The sequence below is a fragment of the Chiloscyllium punctatum genome, chromosome 5, assembly GCF_047496795.1.
Source record: "Chiloscyllium punctatum isolate Juve2018m chromosome 5, sChiPun1.3, whole genome shotgun sequence".
NCBI lineage: Eukaryota > Metazoa > Chordata > Chondrichthyes > Orectolobiformes > Hemiscylliidae > Chiloscyllium > Chiloscyllium punctatum.
The window spans coordinates 102,460,955-102,483,860 of record NC_092743.1 but is presented as its reverse complement, the minus strand read 5'-3'; the positions used below and the strand labels follow the sequence as shown (position 1 = coordinate 102,483,860).

Here is a 22,906-nt window from a genome sequence, read left to right as displayed (position 1 = left end):
TTGTGAAACTTGAAAGGGTTCAGAAAATGTTTGCAAGAATGTTCCCAGGGTTGGAGGATTTGACCTACAGGGAGAGGCTGAATAGGCTTAAGCTATTTCCCCTGGAGAATCGGAGGCTGAGGGGTGACCTTGTAGATGTTTATAAAATCATGAGGGGCGTGGATAGGATAAATAGACAAAGTATTTCCCCTGGGGTAAGGGAGTCCAGAACTAGAGGGCATAGGATTAGGGTGAGAGGGGAAAGATATAAAAGGGTTGGGAGTGTGGTGCTTGAAAAGCACAGCAAGTCAGGCAGCATCTGAGGAACAGGAGAATCAACAGTTTGGGCTTCAGGGCATTCAGGGCACACTTTTCTCCTGTCCGGGAGCAGCGGGAAACAGAGCGGAGGTGACGTTGAGACAAGGAGATTGCTGGGAAGGTAAAGACTTAGTATATATTTGGGCAGTGGCTAAACCTGAGATACTGCACGCGTAGCATTTCAGGATTGCTACCAGTGCCATGTGCCAGCCAGGGTAGAAATGAAAGAATGGGCAGGATGAACACGATGGTGTAGGAGGGAGGGGTTCGGCTTTGTAGGACATTGCGACCTGGAAAATATTGGACTATTACAAATTGGATGATCTACACCTTAACCAGAGTGGAACTAATGTCCTTGGGGGAGTTTATGCTACTGCTGTTGGGGAGAGTTTAAACTAATGTGGCAGGGGGCTGAGAACCAGAAGAGAAGACTAGTAGACAGTGAGGTGGAAACTAGAGACTGTAAGGAACAGGATCATGAAGTTTGCATTACCAAGGGGAAAGAGTAGGCAGAGAGCAGATGAATGCAAATGAACTGGTGGTCTGAACTGCATATGCTTTAATGCAAGGAGCATAGCGGGTAGGGCAGACAAACTTAGGGCTTTGATTGGTGCCTTGGAGTATGATGTTATTGCAATCACAGAGACTTGGTTGAAGGAAGGGCATGATTGGCAACTAAATGTTCCAAGATATAAATGCTTCCGACGAGACAGGGAGGGAAGTAAAAGGGGAAAAGGAGTTGCATTGCTGGTCAGGGATGATATCACGGCTGTGCTAAAGAAGGACTCTATGGAGGGCTAGAGGAGTGAGGCATTATGGGTAGAGCTGAGAAATAAGAAGGGTGCAGTTACATTGTTGGGGCTGTACTACAGGCCTCCCAACACTAAGCGTGAGGTAGAAGAAAAAATAGGTAAACAGATTATGGAAAGATGTAGAGGCGACAGCGTGGTGGTGATGGGAGATTTTAATTTTCCCAACATTGATTGGGATACACTTCGTGTTAGAGGTCTGGATGGGGCAGAATTTATAAGGAGCATCCAGGAATGTTTTCTGGAGCAGGATGTCAATAGTCCAACTAGGGAAGGGGCCATATTGGACTTGGTGTTGGGAATGAGCCAGACCAGGTGGTAGAAGTTGCAATTGGGGATTTCTTTGGGAATAGTGACCACAATTCTGTAAGTTTTAGAATACTCGTAGACAAAGAGAGTGGTCCTAAGAGAAGAGGACTAAACTGGGCCAAGGCCAATTTTTATCAAAATTTGTCAGGTGCTGGGAAATGTGGACTGGGGGCAGCTATTTAAAGGAAGTCCACATTTGATGTGTGGAATGCTTTCAGAGATAGGTTGAAGATAGTACAGGATAGGCATGTCTCTTTGAAAACAAGGGATAGGAAAGGCAAGATTCGTGAACTGTGAATGACAGGAGAAATTATGTGACTAGCCAGGATGAAAAGGGAAGCGTACATAAGGTTTGGCAGCTAAGAACAGAACAGGCTTTGGAGGAATATCGGGAGAGTAGGACCAATCTTAAATGAAGAATCAAACTGGCTAAAAAGGGTTGTGAAATAACTTTAGTGAGCAGAATTAAGGAGAATGCCAAGGCCTTTTATTCATATATAAGAGGGAAGAGGGGAACTAGAGAAAGGGTTGGTCCACTAAAGGATAAGGAAGGAAGGTTGTGTGTCGAACCTGAGAAAATGGGTGCAATTCACAATAATTACTTTGCATCAGTGTTCACTGAGGAGAGGGACATGATGAATGTTGAGATTAGAGATAGAAGTTTGGTTACTCTGGACCACGTTGACATAAGGAGGAGGATGTGTTGGGTAGGCTAAAGGACATTAAGGTGGACAAAGTAAGGTCCTAGTGAGTGTTGCTGAACAAAGAAACCTTAAGTGCAGGTTCATAGCTCCTTGAAAGTGGTGTCGCAAGTAGATAGAATAGTTAAAAAGGCGTTTGGTATGCTTTCCTTTATTGGTCAGAGTATTGAGTACAGGAGTTGGGAGGTCATGTTACAGATGTACAGGTCATTGATTAGGCCACTGTTGGAATATTGTATGCAATTCTGGTCTCCTTCCTATCGGAAAGATGTTGTGAAACTTGAAAGGGTTCAGAAAATATTTACAAGGATGTTGCCAGGGTTGGAGGATTTGAGCAATGGGGAGAGGCTGAACAGGCTGGGGCTGTTTTCCCTGGAGTGTCGGAGGCTGAGGGGTGACCTTATCGAGGTTTACAAAATTATGAGGGGCATGGATAGGGTAAATAGACAAAGTCTTTTCCCTGGGGTGGGGGAGTCCAGAACTAGAGGGCATAGGTTTAGGGTGAGAGGGGAAAGATATAAAAGAGACCTAAGGGGCAACTTTTTCACTCAGAGGGTGGTACGTGTATGGAATGAGCTGCCAGAGGAAGTGGTGGAGGCTGGTACAATTGCAACATTTAAGAGGCATTTGAATGGGTATATGAATAGGAAGGGTTTGGAGGGATATGGCAGGTGGGACTAGATTGGATTGGGATATCTAGTCGGCATGGACAGGTTGGACTGAAGGGTTTGTTTCCATGCTGTATATCTCTATGACTGTATAAAGCCCGAGGACCAGATGGGATCTATCCCAGGTTGTTGGGGAAGGCGAGAGAGGAAATAGCTGGGGCCTTGACAGATATCTTTGTAGCATCCTTAAACACGTGTGAAGTGCCAGAGGACTGGAGAGTTGCTAACGTTGTCCCCCTGTTCAAGGAGAGTAGTAGGGATATTCCAGGTAACTACAGACCAGTAATCCTGACGTTAGTGGTGGGAAAGTTGCTGGAAGAGGTACTGAGGGATAAGATCTATTTATATTTGGAAGTAAATGGGCTTATCAGTGATAGGCAACATGGTTTTGTGGGGGTGGAGATGGTGCCTTATCAACTTGGAGTTCTTTGAGGAAGTGACCAAGTTGATCGATGAAGGAAAGGCTGTGGATGTCACATACATGGACTTTAGTAAGGCGTTTTATAAGGTTCCCCATGGTAAACTAATGGAGAAAGTGAAGTCACATGGTGTGCAGGGTGTTCTAGCTTGGTGGATAAAGAACTGGTTGAGCAACAGGAGACAGAGTAGTGGTTGAAGAGCGTTTCTCGAAATGGAGAAAGGTGACCAGTGGTGTTCCACAGGGATCAGTGCTGGGGCCACTGTTGTTTGTGATATACATAGCTGATCCGGCAGAGGGCATTGGTGGTCTTATCAGCAAGTTTGCAGAAGACACGAAGATTAGCAGAAAGCATAGGCGACTGTCAAAGAATACAGGAGAGTTGGGAGAAGAAGTGGCAGATGTAGTTCAATCCGGACAAATATAAGGTGACGCATTTTGGAAGGTCTAATCATAGAGCAAACTATACTGTAAATGGAAGAGCCTTGGGAAATGTTGATGAGCAGAGAGATCTGGAAGTTCAGATCTACTGTACCCTGAAGTTGGCTGCATAGGTGAATAGAGTGGGCTAGAAGGCATATGGTATGCTTGCCTTCGTTGGGTGGGGTATTGAGTATAAGAGCTGTCAGGTCATGTTAAAATTGTACTAGACTTTGGTTCAGCTGCATTTAGAATACTGGATGCAATTCTGGTTGCCTCATTACCAAAAGGATTTGGACGCTTCTCTGGTTTACGAGGATGTTGCCTGGTATGGAAGGTGCCAGCTATGAAGAGAGGTTGAGTAGGTTAGGATTGTTTTCATTCGAAAACAGGAGATTGAAGGGGGACCTGATTGAGGTCTACAAAATCATGAATGTATAGACAGGGTGGATAGAGATAAGCTTTTTCCCAGGGTAAGGGATTCAATAGCAGGAGGTCACGCGTTCAAGGTGAGAGGAGAAAAGTTTAAGAGGGATACATGCGGCAAGTACTTTACACAGAGGGTGGTGGGTGTCTGGAACGCATTGCCAGCAGGGGTAGTAGAGGCAGGCACGTAGATTAATTTAAGTTGCGTCTGGACAGATGCACGAGTAGGTGGGAAGCAGAGGGTTACAGATGCTTAGGAATTGGGCGATACGTTTAGACAGTGGATTTGGACTGGCACAGGCTTGGAGGGCCAAAAGGCCTGTTCCTAGGCTGTAAATTTTCTTTGTTCTTTGTTGACTCTAATCTCCAGCATCTGCAGTCCTCACTTTCACCCAAAGATATAAAAGTGACCTAAGGAGCAACTTTTTCACACAGATGGTGATGTGTGTATGGAATGAGCTGCCAGAGGAAGTGGTGGAGGCTGGTACAATTACAACCTTTAAAAGGCATCTGGATGGGTATATGAATAGGAAGTGTTTAGAGGGATATAGGCCAAGAGCTGGCAAATGGGACTAGATTAGGTTAGAATATCCGCTTGGCATGGATGAGTTGGACCGAAGGGTCTCTTTCTGTGCTGTACATCTCTATGACTATGACTCTATGACTATGACCTCGCATCGACGATGCCTCTTGCCCATACAGGGCCATTTCCATGGTTTTAACACAAAACTTTGTTCCCCCAAAGCAAACGGTCTGTCTGGCTTAGAGGAGTCTTTTGTCCAGCATTAGTGCTCCTGATAACATTTCACCCTCCCCGTTAGGTCAGGGCAGATCATATTTAAACTGGTGCAGAGTCTTTTCCCCATTAGCAACTCTGCTGCAGCTATTCCTGTAGTTGCATGGGTGTGGTCTTATAATCAAACAGAAACCAGGACACCTTGTGAAACTGTAGGCTGTTTCCTTAAGTCTGTCTTCGAAGTTTGTACTGCTCTTTCCAGCAGATCATTGAATGATGGGTGGTATGGAACTGTTCTTATATGCTAAATGCCATTTGACTTTAGGAAATACTCAAATTCGCTGCTGATAAATGATGGCTTGTTGTCTGTGACCAACGTTTATGTATTGCAAAAGATGCTCACAGCTTTTCTATTGCTGTTCTTGTGTTTGATGAATGAACTCGAGGCACATCCAACTGCTTTGAGTCGGTGTCCACATTGACTAAGATCATTGAGTCCATGAATGAGCACAGTTGGCGTGTAACCAAGTCCAGAGTTTACCTAGCCATTCCCATGATGTTGAGGGAGCTTCTTATGGTAACTTTTGTACTTATTTGGACTCTGGACACTGTCCCACCAGAGGTTATGTCTGCATCCAGTACTGACCACCTGAGATAACACCTTAATTTTGGACATTGCTGGATGACCCTGGAGGAGTTCAGCCAGTATCTGGGGGCAACCTTTACTTAGGACAATCACTCTTGCTCCTCATAGTGAAGTGGTTGGCCTCTATGGTGATCTGGTCTTGCTGATTCCAGAAAGGTTTCAGTTCTGGTTGTAATGACTCTTTTGTTTCCATCATCACCACCAGCTATTTTAGTTTTGCCAGGATTGGATCTTTCTGCATCCACAGTCTGATATTGTCAGCGATGACTGGAGAGGTGTCCAGAAAGTTTAAAACCAAACAGATGCTTCCAGTGGCGGCACCACCGGTGTTGTATCTGCCGGTGAGAAATGGTTTGAGGCATCTAGATTTGCTACTTGGCCTCCTGGTTGGTGTTCCAACTTGCAATTATACCTATTAAATATTAGAGCTGAATTCAGCCTGAAGCTATTCATGGCACTGCTTTGTCCTCTTTAAGTAGACCTAGCAGGGGTTTGTGATCCATTATTAACACAAATTACATGTCTTGAAACGCATAAAGGTTGATAAATTCCCAGGACCTGATCAGGTGTACCCTAGAACTCTGTGGGAAGCTAGGGAGTGATTGCTGGGCCTCTTGCTAAGATATTTGTATCATCGATAGTTACAGGCGAGGTGCCAGAAGACTGGAGGTTGGCAAATGTGGTGCCACTCTTTAAGAAGGATAGTAAGGACAAGCCATGGAACTATAGACCAGTGAGCCTGACATCAGAGGTGGGCAAGTTGTTGGAGGGAATCCTGAGGGACAGGATGTACATGTATTTGGAAAGGCAAGGACTGATTAGGGATAAATCAACATGGCTTTGTGCGTGGGAAATCATGTCTCACAAACTTGATGGAGTTTTTTGAAGAAGTAACAAAGAGGATTGATGAGAGCAGAGCAGTAGATGTGATCTTTATAGACTTCAGTAAGGCGTTCGACAAGGTTCCCTACAGGAGACTGGTAAGCAAAGTTAGATCTCATGGAATAAAGGGAGAACTAGCCATTTGGATACAGAACTGGCTCAAAGGTAGAAGACAGAGGGTGGTGGTGGAGGGTTGTTTTTCAGACTGGAGGCCTGTGACCAGTGGAGTGTCACAAGGACCGTTGCTGGGTCCTCTACCTTTTGTCATTTACATAAATGATTTGGATGCGAGCATAAGAGGTACAGTTAGTAAGATTGCAGATGACACCAAAATTGGAGGTGTAGTGGACAGCGAAGAAGATTACCTCAGATTACAACAGGATCTTGATCAAATGGGCCAATGGGCCGAGACGTGGCAGATGGAGCTTAATTCAGGAAAGTAAACCTTAGCAGGACTTATACACTTAGTGGTAAAGTCCTGGAGAGTGTTGCTGAACAAAGAGACCTTGGAGTGCAGGTTCATAGCTTCTTGAAAGTGGAGTCGCAGGTAAATAGGATAGTGAAGAAGGTGTTTGGTATGCTTTCTTTTATTGGTCAGAGTATTGAGTACAGGAGTTGGGAGGTCATGCTGCTGCTGTACAGGACATTGGTTGGAATAACTGTTGGAATATTGCATGCAATTTTGGTCTCCTTCCTGTCGGAAAGATGTTGTGAAATTTGAAAGGGTTCAGAAAAGATTTACAAGGATGTTGACAGGGTTGGAGGATTTGAGCTATGGGGAGAGGCTGAACAAGCTGGGGCTGTTTTCCCTGGAGCGTTGAAGGCTGAGGGGTGACCTTATAGAGGTTTACAAAATTATGAGGGGCATGGATAGGATAAAAAGACAAAGTCTTTTCCCTGGGGCCGGGGAGTCCAGAACTAGAGGGCATGAGTTTAGGGTGAGAGGGGAAAGATATAAAAGGGATCTGAGGGGCAACGTTTTCATGCAGTGGATGGTATGTGTGTGGAATGAGCTGCCAGAGGAAGTGGTGGAGGCTGGTACAATTGCAACATTTAAGAGCTACTTGGATGGGTATATGAATAGGAAGGGTTTGGAGGGATATGAGCCGGGTGCTGGCATGTGGCACTAGATTAGATTGGGATATCTGGTTGGCATGGATGGGTTGAACAGAAGGGTCTGTTTCCATGCTGTACATCTCTATGACTCTATGACTCTATAAAGGTATTGGTGGAACTTTCTCACACCAAAGATGACCACCAAACCTACCTTCTCTATCTGGGTGTATTTGTGCTCTGCATCAGCCAAAGTCTCAGAAGCAAGTGTTGTTGGGAATTCCTCTCCATTGTGCCATCTGTGAGTCAACACTACCCTGATACTATACAGGCAGGCATCGTGTGTTAGCACCAGAGCTTGCTTGGGATCTTTCTGTGCCAAGACCTTAAATGATGATAGTTGCTTCACTTCCCTAAAGGCTACATATTGGCTACATGATCATTTCCAAGGCTGACCCTTTTTCAATAGCAGATGTAAGGGTGCCAGGATGAAAGCCAGGTAATAATTCACCAACCCAAGCAAAGACCTAAGCTCCAGTACAAATGTGGGAGCCGGGGCACCTTTGATCATCCTCACTTTACCTTCAAACGGGTGTAACCGGGTCTTGTTCACTCTGTAGCCCAAGTAGGGGTGCCTGGAGCACACATGTTTCTCTTCTCAGTCATATGTCAGCTTTGAAGAAACATCTAAGGACTATGCCCAAGTTCTCTAAATGCTCTTTATTGGTCTTCCCTGTTATTAGCATGGCATCCAACTAAATGGTTACCTGAGATAGACCTTGTAAAATGTGCTCCATCATCCATGAAAAATGGCTCAGGCTAATGATACCCCAAATGTCAGTCTTGTATATTGGTACAAACTCTCTACTGGATATTAATTGTAGCTTATTTCTGGGAATCCTGATCTAATCACATGGCTCATGTCCAGCATAGTGAAAGACAACCCCCCCCCCCACCTCCCCAAGCTTTGTGTGGGAGATTGGTTATTTATCCATCTACGAGAAGCAGTTTACCATTGGTTTAAAATCCCCACAAAGGCAAACCAACCTGTTGGGCTTCACAATCGGTGCTGCTCATTCTGCAAACTGTAGTGGTTTGATGATTCCTTTACTTTCCAGCCTCCTGATTTCTATTATTGCATATATGGCAAACGGAACTGATTAGACCGGTTTAACAGCCCCAATCAGGGAGCTCTTATTCTATGAGGTCCACTTGGCTGACCTCACTACAATGACAACATATTGTGCCTTTCGTATAATAAAACTGTCCCAAGGTAACTCACAGCAAAGGTATCAGATAAGGTTTGATAGTGTCAGGAAATATTTGAACAACTAAACTGAAGCTCGTTAATCTGATAGGTTTGAAAAAGCCATTATAAAGGAAGAGAGAAAAATATAGAGTTTAATGGAGAAATCTTCTGAGTTTAGGCCCTAGACTGCTGAAAGAATGATCATCAATGTGTTATATTCCTCATAACAATTTTGGTATAGGAAGAAACTTGGGTCAGTGTTTGCTTGAAATAACTCCACTCTGAATGAAATGTTCCAAATGTATATCTCCTGTCTGCTCTCAACTCCTGTATCAGTGTCTTTTTGAAATTAGTCAATATATTTTCGAATCAAGTTATTCAGAGATGTTATTACATCCTTCTGGTGGAACTTGAAGCCAGTCCTCCTGGCTCAAAGGTAGGGATATTACCATTTTGCCACTTGAGCCATTAGAAGTCCCTTAACCCTCCATTCTCATTCTCATTAACAATGCATTCTACCTATACATACTTAAATTGATAAAATTAATATAATGTTCCCATCTCTCGGTCAGGAGGCACAGGTTCAAGTCCCATTTACTCCAGAAAAATGTGATAACATCTCTGAACAGGTTGAGTTGAAAATATCTACAGTTTATATAATGGCATGTTGATAAGTCAGAATGTGCAGGAGGCCAGAATTGGTGAGCTCAGATATCTGGTGGGTTGTAGAGCTGGAACAGATTAGAAAGAGTGGGAAGGAACAAGGCCCTGCAGGAATTTATACTCTAAAAGGATTTTTTTTAAAGCCATACGCTTGCTGGAGAAACAAAAGTTTTGGTGAGTGGGAAGGTGGATTTTGAGGTAGCAGGAAGGGGGAGACTTTTTTAAAATTGATCTTAGTCCTGAAATTCACAACCACCTTCTCATCTGAAGGCTGAAATTAAAGCTGAAAATGCTATTCAGGCAGCATCGGTGGAGAGAAAAACTGACTTCGGCTAATTCTGGAGAGTTGACAGCCTATGTTGATTCCATATTTACTTAACATGTTTGACTAGAAAACTCAAAGCCCCACCTTATTGGTCAAATTGTGCACTGCCCATCACATAACAGAAAACATCCATTCATAGCTGACTTGAATATGTAAGGAAACTGAATTATGAAACGTCATTAACATATAAAAGAGTTATGATGGGAATTTAATGAGTTTATTTGAGCACTGAATGTTGAACATGTTCATTTGTTTTTCCATCAAAAGGCATATTTTTGGGACTCTCTTTAGGTTTATGTCTGGGAGGCTAAAACCTCCTTAGCTTCACTGACAAGGGTGTTGACGATTTAAAGTCTCTAGACTGCCCTCAAAGATCACTGGTATCGAACACCAGATGAAAAGCCAGTGCAGATGTAATTTATCGTCAGTGTTTCCTTCTAAAGAATAATTGTGGAGACTTGGTTCAATCAATATTATAGATTTTTGTTGTTAGATTTTGTAGTCTGCACCATAATGAGAGATATGGGACAGTGTCTGTTTCCTAATAGAAAATAAGGGATGTGTTTCCATGTCATTCTGCGTTTAAATTCAGAAGAAAATGCTCAGGGAAAAATACTTGTTGTTTGCATTACATTAACATTGAAAAAAATTGTTCCTGCAGTGGTACTCTGTGAGAATGCAATTCTTCTCACATTGTTCTTCAATTAAAATATGCCATTTTAACTTGTAAAATCAATAGTTGTACACTTGTTAAACTAAGCAAGTTGAGTCCTTGTTTCTCCAGTACGTTGAGATTTAAAGTATATTCTTCTTAAGATTGTAGGTGAGCTGGATCATTTTGCTTCATGCAACTAAGTTTCCAATTCTTTGTGTGGAAATAGCACAGATTGGAGAGAAAATTTAGGGACTTTTTAGAAATGGTTTATTCTCCGATGCTCCAAGTGGAGGAGGTCATGGAGTAGATTGCCCCACAGGCCATTGCACACAAGAAACACATGAAGAGGCATAGACAAGATGCAATGTGATAAATATAAATCAGTTTATACCAACATGTACGAGGAATCTTGGTCAAAAACTGACTCAGACTCCTATAATGTATTTTGCTGTCACTAAAAGTAACCTGTGGTAGTACATTTCAGACCAATTTGCTAGCATTTAGTGATATTGAATCCAATTTAGTGCTATTTAAGCTTGAATTTTGAGTCTAGATTTTTACTTTGGCAACAGATTATTGCTTGTTGAAATAATTAATATTCAGATGCATTTAGTCCTTCATGAGACTATTCGTCCATTTTTAAAGGGGAAAAATAACTCGTTTAGTTGACTGAATTATTTGCTAAGCCCTATGGAGACTTGATTACCAGTTCAGTAGGTAAACAGCAGAGCTACAAGACTGGGCTGTTGCAGCTAAGGAGGTCTCCCTCAGTGGACTGCTCTACTGTTTGTGGTGTGGAGTCATTTTCCACAGGCCCCAATGACCAAGTAACCAAACAAAAAAGATTTTCTCTTGATATTTCTTTTAACTGGTAAACTAAAATGTAGACATCTAAGGATTAGCATAACGTAATAGTGTAAGTCAAAATGTTAATTTGTAATAATCGTCTGAAGCCTGAAATGTAATTATTCTCTGATAATTACTTCCATGAACCTGTTGCTTTTAATCATTTATTCTGGGAGAGCTAATGGAGAATTTGTTTTTGCACTTCTGTTGGTCATTGTCTTTGCACTCAATATTAATAATCCAGGCATACTATGATGCAGGGGCAGTGTCTATAGTTGCACAACTAACAACTGTGACTCAATGTTGCAATGCTCATTGGGTTGTAATCCAAGTTAAATACTAGTATAATGGCTATCAAAACAGCTAGGTAATAGTAATTTGAAATACATTCGATACTTAAAGAATGGATAAAGAAGAAACTAAACTAATGAACTGAACAAAAATATCACATTAAACTAGTATAGACAAATATAAATAAAACGCCAAATATGCTTCGTATAAACATTGTCAGACAAATTTGGCATGGAGCTACACAAGACAAAATTGAGACAAGTGACCAAAACTTGGCCAAAAAGTGTTCTAAAGGAGGCAAGAGTGATTGAAAGACAGGGAGGTTTAGGAAGAGAAATACCGAGCAAACGACTTATCCAGATAAAGGCAAGGCCACCTTGGCCTTGGAGCAGTGAAAATCAGCATGAATTGGAATTGGAGGATGAAAAGATCTTCAAGGTCTGTAAGGCTAGACAAGGTTGGAGAAATTTAAAAATAAGGATGCAAATTACGAAATCAAGGTATTGCTAGACTGGAATCTAGTTTTGGCTAAAGAACAGAAGACTTAGTCCATTAATTGCATTAGTTGTACTCACATTAGTCTGCTTGTCAAAGGCTCACATTTTGTTTATACTTAGTTTAGTTTGTGGATAGGTTCCAGAATTTTGCTAAAAAAGAAACTCTGAAGACAAACCAGCACCTGTTGGCGTTAGACCAGTAAATTATATTGTGTCAAACTCTATGAAGCCAAATATTTTTTTAAATAAATATTTATAATCTGAGTTATTAATAGAAAGAAGAAGTAGCTTATTTTAAATTTTTCAGAGCAAGAACATGAGCTGCTAATGTATGGAAATGGCACATTCTTTCCAACCCCCTGTTTTTCAACAGATATTTTGGCTGAAAATATTATTTTTGAGGATAATCATTGCAGCTTTGTAATTTATTCAACATGTTTTGATTTCAGATGAATTTATGACATGTTTGTTAAAATAAGTTCTGCGATTGTTCACGTTTTACTGCTTTACACTGTCCATAATTTTAAGGTTTTGCAAACAGCCCACGGTGAAGAAACATGTTTAGATGCAGGAGATATGTTTTAATGTATCTAAGAAAAACTAACATAGCCAGTATTTATACAGAGGGCAAGAGGAATGGTGTAATTTCATTAAGAAAAACTTCAGGTAAAAAAAATCAGGGAATCGCATTAGTTTTGAGACTACGCCTTTATGTGCTCATTGGTATGAGACTTTGATGCAGAAAATGCTGGAAATAATCAACAGGTCAGCAGTGTCTGTGGAGATAGAAACGGAGGTCATGCCTCAGGTCATTAATCTTTTCCGCCTCTGAGGAACGGTTCATTATCGACCAGTTTTGGAAGCTTTGCACCAGCATTTTGTTTTTGTCATTTAATCTGTCCTGCCTTTTAGTCTAGTGCAGATCTTCCCTTTCCCAAACCTCAGTCTTTTTTTCCCCTGTCTCAGAACTTTTGTTACATCTTTAACTTGTTCCAGTTATAATGAAAGATCATCAACCTGAAATATTAATTCATTTTCTGTTTTTGCGGACATTGCACGACCTACCGAATGTTTCCAGAGTTTTCTGAATTTCCTTCAGATTTTCAGCAACCACTGTATTTTGCTTTTGATGTATAGACCAAGGATAGTATTGTCGAATGACTTCAGTGTGCACTCTGCAGCTGCAGTTTATTATTGCATTAGTTATAGTTGCAATGCTGTCAAAGGTACCATTGTTATTGTCCAGTGGCTTCAGGTAAATGTTGAAGGCTTTATTTCATTCAGCGTTTAGACAGCTTTTGGTAACTGCTGCTGAAGAAAATTTCCTGCTCCTTCGTTGTAGGAAGGCGAGTCAACATTGAGTGACTGGGTTTGTAGAAATTGAGGGGAGGATAAGCAGAGTATGTATAAAAATTATTCAAGTGCAAAAAGCAGCCCCATCTGGAAGACATCTAACTGAAATGAAGTTGTACAGAACCATTCCATTGATATTAAAGCTAATTTTTATGGTTCTGACAAGTATGTAATTATGTTCAGTGGTGCTTTTCAGATTTTATCACAGTCAATAAACCGCAGTGGTAATTTCATTCCCATTTGACATATTTACATGGAAACATTTGATTGGAGGAATTAGTAACCCTGAAAGCCTTGATAGATATATTTTAATGATCTGTGACCTGCGCGGTCCCTTTATCTGTTTGTTGTTGCAATAGGGGAGAAGTCGTTCCTGTGTGACCTCTGCGGATTTGCTGGTGGAACACGCCACGCTCTCACCAAACACAGGCGACAGCACACAGGTCAGTCAAACTGATCAATTCACCTTTTTAGATAGAACCTACCAGACAAACAAAGAAGTGCATGTGACCTACCTTGGTAGAGAAAAAAAAGGGATTTCTGCACAATCTGACTGATAATCACTTTGATGTGAAAGGAAATACACTCTGCCTATGATTTATATGATTAAGAAAGGTAACTGATGGGAAAGTGAGAGGATGTGGGAATAAGTATTATAATGCTGGTATTCTTTTTTTCTGCACAGATGTGTGACAGAGACATTGATAATACTGTAATAAAGTTAATGGACACTTCTCCTTATGTACGTAATTTTCACTGCAACTCTTTTGTTAGCAACTTTTGTGTTGTGGTCAGATGATACTCCACAGATGCCTAACCTTTATAAAGTGACTTGAGCAATGTAATATGAGGCACATGTTAGTATGTTGCTTGTTGTATTTTCCTGCTTGTCGGCAGTTCTAAACATGGTATTACTGGAATAAGTCATGTGATACCTACTTTTAATGTCTTTTTTTTCTTTCCCTGCAAATGTGCAAAGTCAACTTTTTAAAATGTCTCTCTGTCCATTACACGCTGAGTGCAGATTACGCTGTTGACAAGCAACCCACTGTAAAATTGTGACCGGCATATGTTTGTGCAGGCCAACACAAAGTGTGCAAGATTGATTTGGGCACATACAATAACCATCCTCCGTTTGCCTCCAACCCTGATACCCTCCCCTATTCTCTGCAACCTACCATTGTGTTTTGAACACTTCAAGATTGACCTGGAATCTCACCCGTGAATAGTAGATTGATCTCTGGAACACTGCTGAGACCAGGCACTGAGGAAAAAAATCTTCAGGCTTTTTAAAAAAAAATTGTGCCATTTTTTAAAAATTCCAACACTTTCATTTATTCATAAATTAAAATCTTGGAGGTGGAGAAAAGGGCAATTTAGCTAAAGGCGAGAAGCATTAAGTTGAGCAATGAAGGGCCTGTTCATTTCCCTCATTTCTTTGTTTGTCAAGGAAGGGTGTGTGAGCCTGCGCATGTTGGGCAACAATGGAGCCAAAACAAATTGTGAAGTATGAAACTAAACAGAGAACCTCCACTTCACAGGAGGTTCCACAGCATTGAGGATGTCACCTAGAAAGGGGTCGAAATGTCTGCAAACCAAGTTCCCAGCTCGGTGAACATACTCCCAGCAACTGCAGAGATCCTTTCCTTAATAGTAGGTTTATTTACTGACTGCAGCATCACACATCTCTGCCTTCTGCCTACCAACTCCAATGTCCCAGCTGTCCAGTTTTCTAGATGTTCATGACACTTATTCAATAAATACTGTAACAGTACAATCAATGTAACATTAACAAACCAGTGATGGGATATGAGAGGTAATTTGACGAAACCTCCAGACTATTCTTAACTGGAGGTCCTACTCTCCCCTCCTCATGGCACAACAGAGATTTCAAGCTTAATAGAATGTATGAATTTAAACCTGTGTCCCTAATGTTCTTGCAGTATGAGCACATTGTCCTTCCCTTACTGTCCTTCCTCTTAATTCACATCGAACAATATCATCTCCCTGTATAGTAATCGAACAGCACTAGTGAGGAACCCAAACTGTTGCTGTTGAACCCAAAATCACTTTGACCTGCATAAATAATAAATATTGTAGAAATACCAATGCTAGAATGGTCTTCTGGACAAATTTTGATTTCACTAATGACTGGGAAGGAATTTCCCATCATTTTTCACCCCAAGATGATGTGTGCTTTTACTTGATTCTTACACTCTAGTAAGGTAGAGTGTTAATATATTGTGAGATACAAAGCATCTCAATTGTGTGCGACAAGCTGAATGGATCGGGGAATCTTTTCCTGCCTGTCATTGTTCAAATGTTTGTATTACCACCGACGGTATAAATGAATGGCAATTCAACCCAGTCTTTGAACTGTGGTGTGCTGGCCATCTTCTAAACCAATCAAGTTTTACTCTTTAGTTTGAACCTCTTGATTCTTGTTATTTCTTTCAAATAATTTTTCTTCTTTATAAAGAAGATTGAAAGATGGAAGGATCTGAAATGTGTTCATTTTAAGATGTGAAACTTAACTAACCAGGACTGATAAAAAGGTTAATCCAGTCGTGACCATTTAATTGAGAGCTGGTACTATATTATGGTGAAAGATGCAAAAATATGCAATCTGTGACTTTTAAAACTTCACGCCTTATAATACAAATATCAAAGGATTTTTGAGATTGTGAACGTGTACTTTATTTTAAGTACATATGATTGGTCTTCAGATTTGGTCAGTAGGTAAATGCGTCAGAAATTAAAACTTTGGTAGCATGGTTTTCTAACCCTTACACTCTGATAATTATCAGAGCCTGTCAGATAAAATATAATGAGCGTTTCTTTTGTAGGTGAAAAGCCATTCAAATGTGACCAGTGCAACTTCGCTTCCACAACACAATCCCATCTGACCCGTCACAGACGTGTCCACACAGGAGAGAAACCTTATAAGTGTCCTTGGTGTGATTACAGGTAACAGTTCATTAAACATTAGTTGATGTGAAAAAGATTAAAAGTGATGAGAAAAGGTTTATACAAATTAAAAATACATTGCTATTTAAGTACATAACCAGCATCAGTAATTATACATTTAATTAGGAATTGCATTTCTCAAATATTGCATCTTTAAGGGTGTATGGCAGCCAGTTCATGTCTGTTTAATTTCATTATTTGTTTTCAGAAGATGGTTAAGAGTATTTTTTTCATTGCATGTCAAAGGCTGATATTTAAATGTGGAAGTTTAATTACATGAATGCCGCTCTTATTCTTATTTAGCAGAAGTTACACGTACTTTTGAGAGAATTTCCTGAACAAGATACAAATGCTGTTTATGCTAAATTTGATAAATTCTAAGCTTATTAAATGCATAATCTTAAAAAGCAACTGCATTAAGTTGATCCTTGAGTATGTTTTACTCAATTCAGTCAGCATGTGAATTAGAGAAACAACTTAACAGATATTAACTGTATCTCTTTGAAATGCTTCCGATCTATTACATATTTCTAAATTTCCCTGTTTTGTTTCAAATATCAAACACATTCTGTTTTTCTTTTCCTAGTTTACCTCTTATACATTTATTGTTTTCTAGTGATCGTCTGTGCCTAATAATATCATCAATATTTGATAACCATGTTTCAATTAAATATCAATATAAATATACTGCCACAGCCTTGATTTAAGTATGTACTCTGTCTTTAAAAATGCAATTACTCTTTTCAGTGTGTTGGTATTGTTTCTGATCAGAAATCCACTGGAACTAGATCCCAGTTTGGATAAGTTAGCTAGAAGATCTGGATTGTTCTCTTATGAGCAGACAAGAGACTTAAAAGATATATTCAAATTTTTGAAAGGTTTGGTAGAGTAAATAATGAAGAACTGTTTCCACTGGCAGAAAGGTTGATAACTAGAGGACACAGACTTCAGGTAACAGAGGGAAGTTGAGAAGAAATTATTTCAGTTATGAAATTCATGAACAGCAGTGATGCTGGATGCAGATTCAGTTATAACTTTCAAAAGAAAGGAAAAAAGTTTGCAAAGCTTTGGGAGCAAGGACAGGTCATGTGCAACTAATTGGAGAGCTGGCACCAAAATGAAGGGCTGAATGATCTCCATTTGTTTTGTATGATTGTACATGCAGGTTCAGTATAGATCAAATTAGAACAACATTTCAAAATCAATGCTTTTTCCTATTTATTAGCAGTAGCACTTATTTAGTAAATTCAGAAATGCCAAAATGCTAATTTCACTTTTCCTTTTTGAGAACAGCTTTGAAGTACAGACAAGATGGTTTTCCTTTACAACAAGAGAGCAGAAAACTGCAAATGTTGGAAATGACAAAAAGGGAAAAGAAAACTTTCATTATATAGCACTTATTGTGGCCACTTCTCAGAATGCTTTATACCCAATAAATTACGTTTAAAGTGTAGTCACAGTTGTAAGGTAGGAAACACAGCAGTCAGTATGTGGTCAACATGCTCCCAGAAATACCAGCATGTCAATCTATATTTTTGTGATGCTGGTTGTGCACTAACGGCCAGGCCGCTGGATATATCTCCTCTGTTTTACTTTGGAATAGTGCGGTCTATGTCATCCACCTAAGCAAACATATGATTTAATGTCTCATTGGAAAGGCAGCACCTGCTACAGAAGTGTAAACCTTGATTTTTGTGATGAAACTCCAGAGTGGGACTTGAACACGGAACTGTGTTCAAGAGGTGAGTGAACTGAGCCTTACCACACAATATCTAAAATATAAAGAAACATGTTGACAGTATCTGCAAAGGGAAAAGACAGAATATTGTATTTTGGGTTTACATGCTGGTTCTGAACTTGAAATTGGAGGATTAGCAAGTTGTTAATGGGACTGAACTAAACAAAAAGGTGTAGGGAAGAGAACAGCAAGTAGACATCATGAATCAGGAATACTGATGGATGAGTTCAAGCAAATTGCTTGAAAACCTGAAAGGGATGAAACTGATGGATAATATCTAAGGAGCATTTCAGAAAGGCAGTGAAGAGGCAATAAAGAACAAAATAACATGAAAATAGCTGAGCCAGTGAACATGAGAGGGCAAGATGCACAACAGAAAACGGGCAATAATGTGTAATGGTGAGGAGAAGGGAAAATAAAAGCATTAAGATGGAAAATGCAAAATATTGTTGAAGACCACTGCAGATCCACCTGCATGAGGGAAGAGACCAGTAATCTGAAATAAATTTGGAAAAATTGGAAATGAATAAAAGTTTTGAGCATTTGAAAAGGTGCGGAATAGAACAGAGGGGAAGGTGTTTTACAAGGCAGAGAGTAGGTGAGGTTAAATGATAAATATTGAATAATCATAGTGTAATCTCAGTGTAGCTCCTCCCACCCTCACAAGAATGCTGTTCTAATTAAATGTCATATATCTCCCACCCTCATCCACCGCTGCTTTTCCTCAAATACTGACAGATTTGTTGGGTCGACACATTTATAGGCTTTTGAGAAACTGAAGAAGAAACCAAAGGCCCAAAGTGGGCCAATTCAATCTTCAAACTCTGTAACTGTCAAGTTCCCAGGAGAAAAGTACAATGCTTATTCCAAAAGCTTTCTTTGAGTTTGATTATAACAGCTTAGAATGTCAAAAACAGACTATGCACTGGAAATGAAAGAGAGAAGTGAAGTCGTGAACCGTAGAAGTATCAGATTGTTCTCACTGAATTACTCAATTCTGTTCGAGACATTTGCCACCTAATCTGCATTTAACTATACCTATATAGGGTGCGATGATGCTACTCCTTTAACAAGGTTATGCTATCCTTGGCTTTTTTTCCTAGAGATGTCGTAAAAGCAGTGATTCCAAAAGGTCTAGGTTTGAAGTGTTTTATGGCCAGTTTGATTATAGCTAACATATATTGCCGCAGGGAAAGGGCTTTCAAGTTTTTTAAAAAAGTACAATGAAAGGGGAGTGGCCAGTTCTCCCAGCTCAGCTTTTCTCTGGTTTGGTTTGGTATTTAGCAGTCTGGCTGTTCACTGAAAGCAGTCAGTCACTTTTGAGGCTACTGGTCCAAGAAGCAGCTACATGGAAGAAGGTGCTCCATGCTGAATCCCTCTACCATCTCTCTCTTCCTCCCTGTTAGTCTATGTGTTTGATTTTACCTTTTTTGCCAAGGAATGTTTATGGGGATTGTTGCAGGAATTTGGAATGACATCATTAAGTTGGGATAATCTGTTGGGTTTTCACATAGGTTAAGTTATTTTATATTCTGTTGTCATTTGTTTGTGTTTCATTCAATAATATTGCAAATAAATTACATTTTGCTTAAAACTAAGTGGTTGGGCCAGCTGCATCATTCTTGGAATATCTGCTCAACACTTGCTTAAAACAGTGGCACGGTGGCACAGTGGTTAGCACTGCTGCCTCACAGCGCCAGAGATCCGGGTTCAGTTCCTGCCTCAGGCAACTGACTGTGTGGAGTTTACATGTTCTCCCCGTGTCTGCGTGGGTTTCCTCCGGGTGCTCCGGTTTCCTCCCACAGTCCAAAGATGTGCAGGTCAGGTGAATTGGCCATGCTCAATTGCCCGTAGTGTTAGGTAAGGGGTAAATGTAGGGGTATGGGTGGGTTACGCTTCGGCGGGTCGGTGTGGACTTGTTGGGCCGAAGGGCCTGTTTCCACACTGTAAGTAATCTAATCTAATCTAACTAGCAAAGTTAGGTCCAAGCTACTTTCTTGAAATGTTTTGAGGGGATCTGGCCTGATCCATAACAAGTGGCCTATAAAGAAAGAAAGCTTTCATTTTTGTAGCAATTTTTATGATCTCAGGACTTCCCAAAGGGGGTTACAAACACGAAGTAGTTTTTTTTCATAATATCACACCTAGAAGATGACACCTCTAACATTGTTGCACTGTCTCATTATGGGAATTTGCAACAGAGGGACAAATGACAAATGGCACATGAAGGCATTTACCAACCTTAAAAGGAAGGTGCATGGAAGGTGCAAATTTACAGAACATTATCAGTATGTCATCAAAGTAATATTTCTAAAAATTGATACATAATCATGAAATGGGAATATGTAATAAGGTACCATTGTAGTTGGAGATATTTTCCTGATTTAAAAATGATTTGGATTGAAATTGGTTTAAATTAGATTTAGGTATTTGCTTATGAAATTACAGAATACAGTGTCATGAAGATATTAACTTGCAGAATTTGTTCACTGAAGTAAATGATATTCTGTCGGGGAATGCTTAGTTCAGTCACACAGGTTTGGTTAACACTTTCAGACTGAAACTCCAGTAATTAAAGTCTGTCTGTGTGTGACCGTGTGAATGCAGCAAATCGAATGTAAAATGAGACAAGTTATTGCACATTTCAGAAGGATCTTGTTACATGTTTTCCAGAGCTCAGTCCTTACAGCATAGACCTGTGCTCTTGAATTGAATTGTTGTAGGAGAGCGATTTTGTTTCCAACATAAAAAAAACTTGCATCTATCTGGAAGGGGGTATTTCTGCATAATATGTTATAACAGCTAGTGGGCATTCGCCATATGTAATATTTACTTGTGTTTTATTGTTTATAACCTCGCTAACCAGTGGTTTATATTTTAAGCATCATTCTCGACCCAACACCACAAGGTACTCCAGTGGTTTAAAGATAAAACCAACCACCATCACCACATTGTCAAAACAGCAGGCAGTAAATGCCACCTTGATAATGGTTGTCTGCATTCTATGAACAATGTATTTTTTTTTAGCCACTAAGTTATCAACTTAGATTACCAACTTAGAGGTTTTGGCAGCATTAATATTGAGGCCAGTAATCTTAAAAGTAAATCTGCATTTTTGCTTGCCACTTATTGAATGTAAATGCTTGCACTAATTCTTCAGAGTCCTATTCAGTTTTTATTAATCCTGAAGCTGTGAGGTTAAAACACAGGTCAGGTGTCTGATGGAGCCCTATTAACTGGAAGTGACTATACACAAATGGCTACTAAACAATGCTCCTTGCATCATGTTTAGTTTATAATTTAAAATACATAGCTTTTGAGTTGGCATAAAATATTCATGTCTAGGATTTTAAAGACCTACATGAACAAAACATAAGTTTAAGTAATCTAAATTACAAATGAATTATATGAGCAGAGTTTTTACGTGAGCCAAGGAAGTGTTCTTACAGAAGACAATGTTAAAAGCAGAATATTGTGCCAGGAGTGATGCAACACTGGGTTTGTTTTGCAAGTGAGGAAGACCCATAATTTATTCACGACACAGGGCGCATTAATTATTATGTCTTTATCAGAAATGAAAAATTTTCAGTATGGCACAATTATCAGTCTCCAATCTTCTGTTTGTTCCTTGGACCTTAATTGTTTCTTTTTGGAGCATGATGGGAATTGATTTTTTTTTAAAACGTTTGATTATTTTCTACATCTAAAAGGTTAAATTTCCTACTTCAACCTTGAGTTCTTTTTTGAAGAGTTTGTAATTATACATGAAATGCTACTATATTGTTTGTGTTAAATATAGAAGTAATAGAAGATATTTTCATAAGTGTGTAAAGTAATAGACTAGTGTCAAAAATGTACAGCAGCGTTAATGGTTATGTGCACAGATTGGAAAAGCATTTATCAGCATCTTAATATCTAATATGCCTTTTAGAAAGGGAGATATCATTGCTCAGTTATGCAAAATGCAAATAGGTTGTATTGTTTAAAATAACAGTTTATCTTTTCCTTTCAAGAGGTTGATTTCAACAGTGATTGCTGCTAGGAAGCAGGAGACTTAATTGTTCTCTGTCATATTATGTGATGTGCTTCATTCTAGAGACACAAATCAGGATGTAACAGCATCTTTTCAATGAACTGCATTTATGAAGAAACCTGTCTATAAATGAATAAGTAAACAGTTGTTACAACATGCTTTTTAGGAGTAAGACAAATTGGCCATTTATAATATGTATGGGTTGGAGTTTTATTCTTTTCCTCTCAACTTTCTGAAACAAAGATTGTCTGGCATGGAGAAATATTTCTAAGCGCTCTATTTGGTGTTGTACCGTTTCCTGTATTATGCACCGTTGCGTAGTTTAATCTTGATAATTTCACATTTTACTTCGTTCTGTTTGTTGTTACTGTAGGACAATGGGGCTGTTGAGCAGAGATCCCAATTTACAGTGGGACTTGATCTTGCATCCTGTAGATTCAGAGAGTGCAGAAGATGAAAGATTGGCTGAGATCTGTTTTGTCACTGATATAATCCTTAGAATGTTAAGTTAATTTTTACTCTGCTGCTACTTTGATAAGTAACCACATCTGCACCTAAATGCCTTCAATCTCAACTTCAACATGTATCATGTGAAAGCAATCAGTTATCCTAGTGGATCTGTTTTATTCCCCATTCTCAGCGGGTCCATCCACTCTTGAACAAATCTGTCTTAAGATGCACATTTGCGGTTATTCCCCCACTCTTCTATGCTAATTTGGGAAAGACAGCATGCTTCAAATCATCAAAGAAAATGGAAAACAATTTAAACATGCCCTCAGGGTTTAAATTCTGTTAAGTGCCCCTCTCAGCGGCTGAAGGCTACAACAACACTCTCCTGCCTTTTGTCAAAGCATGGTGTGGCTTCCTGCCAGCTATGTTTAGGATTCTTGGCAATGAGTACAGAAGACCATCTGGAAGAATGAA

The 22,906-nt window shown here is 39.8% G+C and overlaps 1 protein-coding gene across 1 annotated transcript in view; it reads left to right on the top strand.

Moving 5' to 3' along the window:
- znf407 (zinc finger protein 407) overlaps positions 1 to 22,906 on the top strand; it is a 494,954-nt gene that overhangs the window by 311,394 nt on the left and 160,654 nt on the right. Inside the window, exons 7-8 of the mRNA XM_072570875.1 lie at positions 13,604 to 13,687; positions 16,091 to 16,211. Coding sequence (XP_072426976.1) covers positions 13,604 to 13,687; positions 16,091 to 16,211 — 205 coding nt within the window. The remainder of the gene's footprint in view (positions 1 to 13,603; positions 13,688 to 16,090; positions 16,212 to 22,906) is intronic.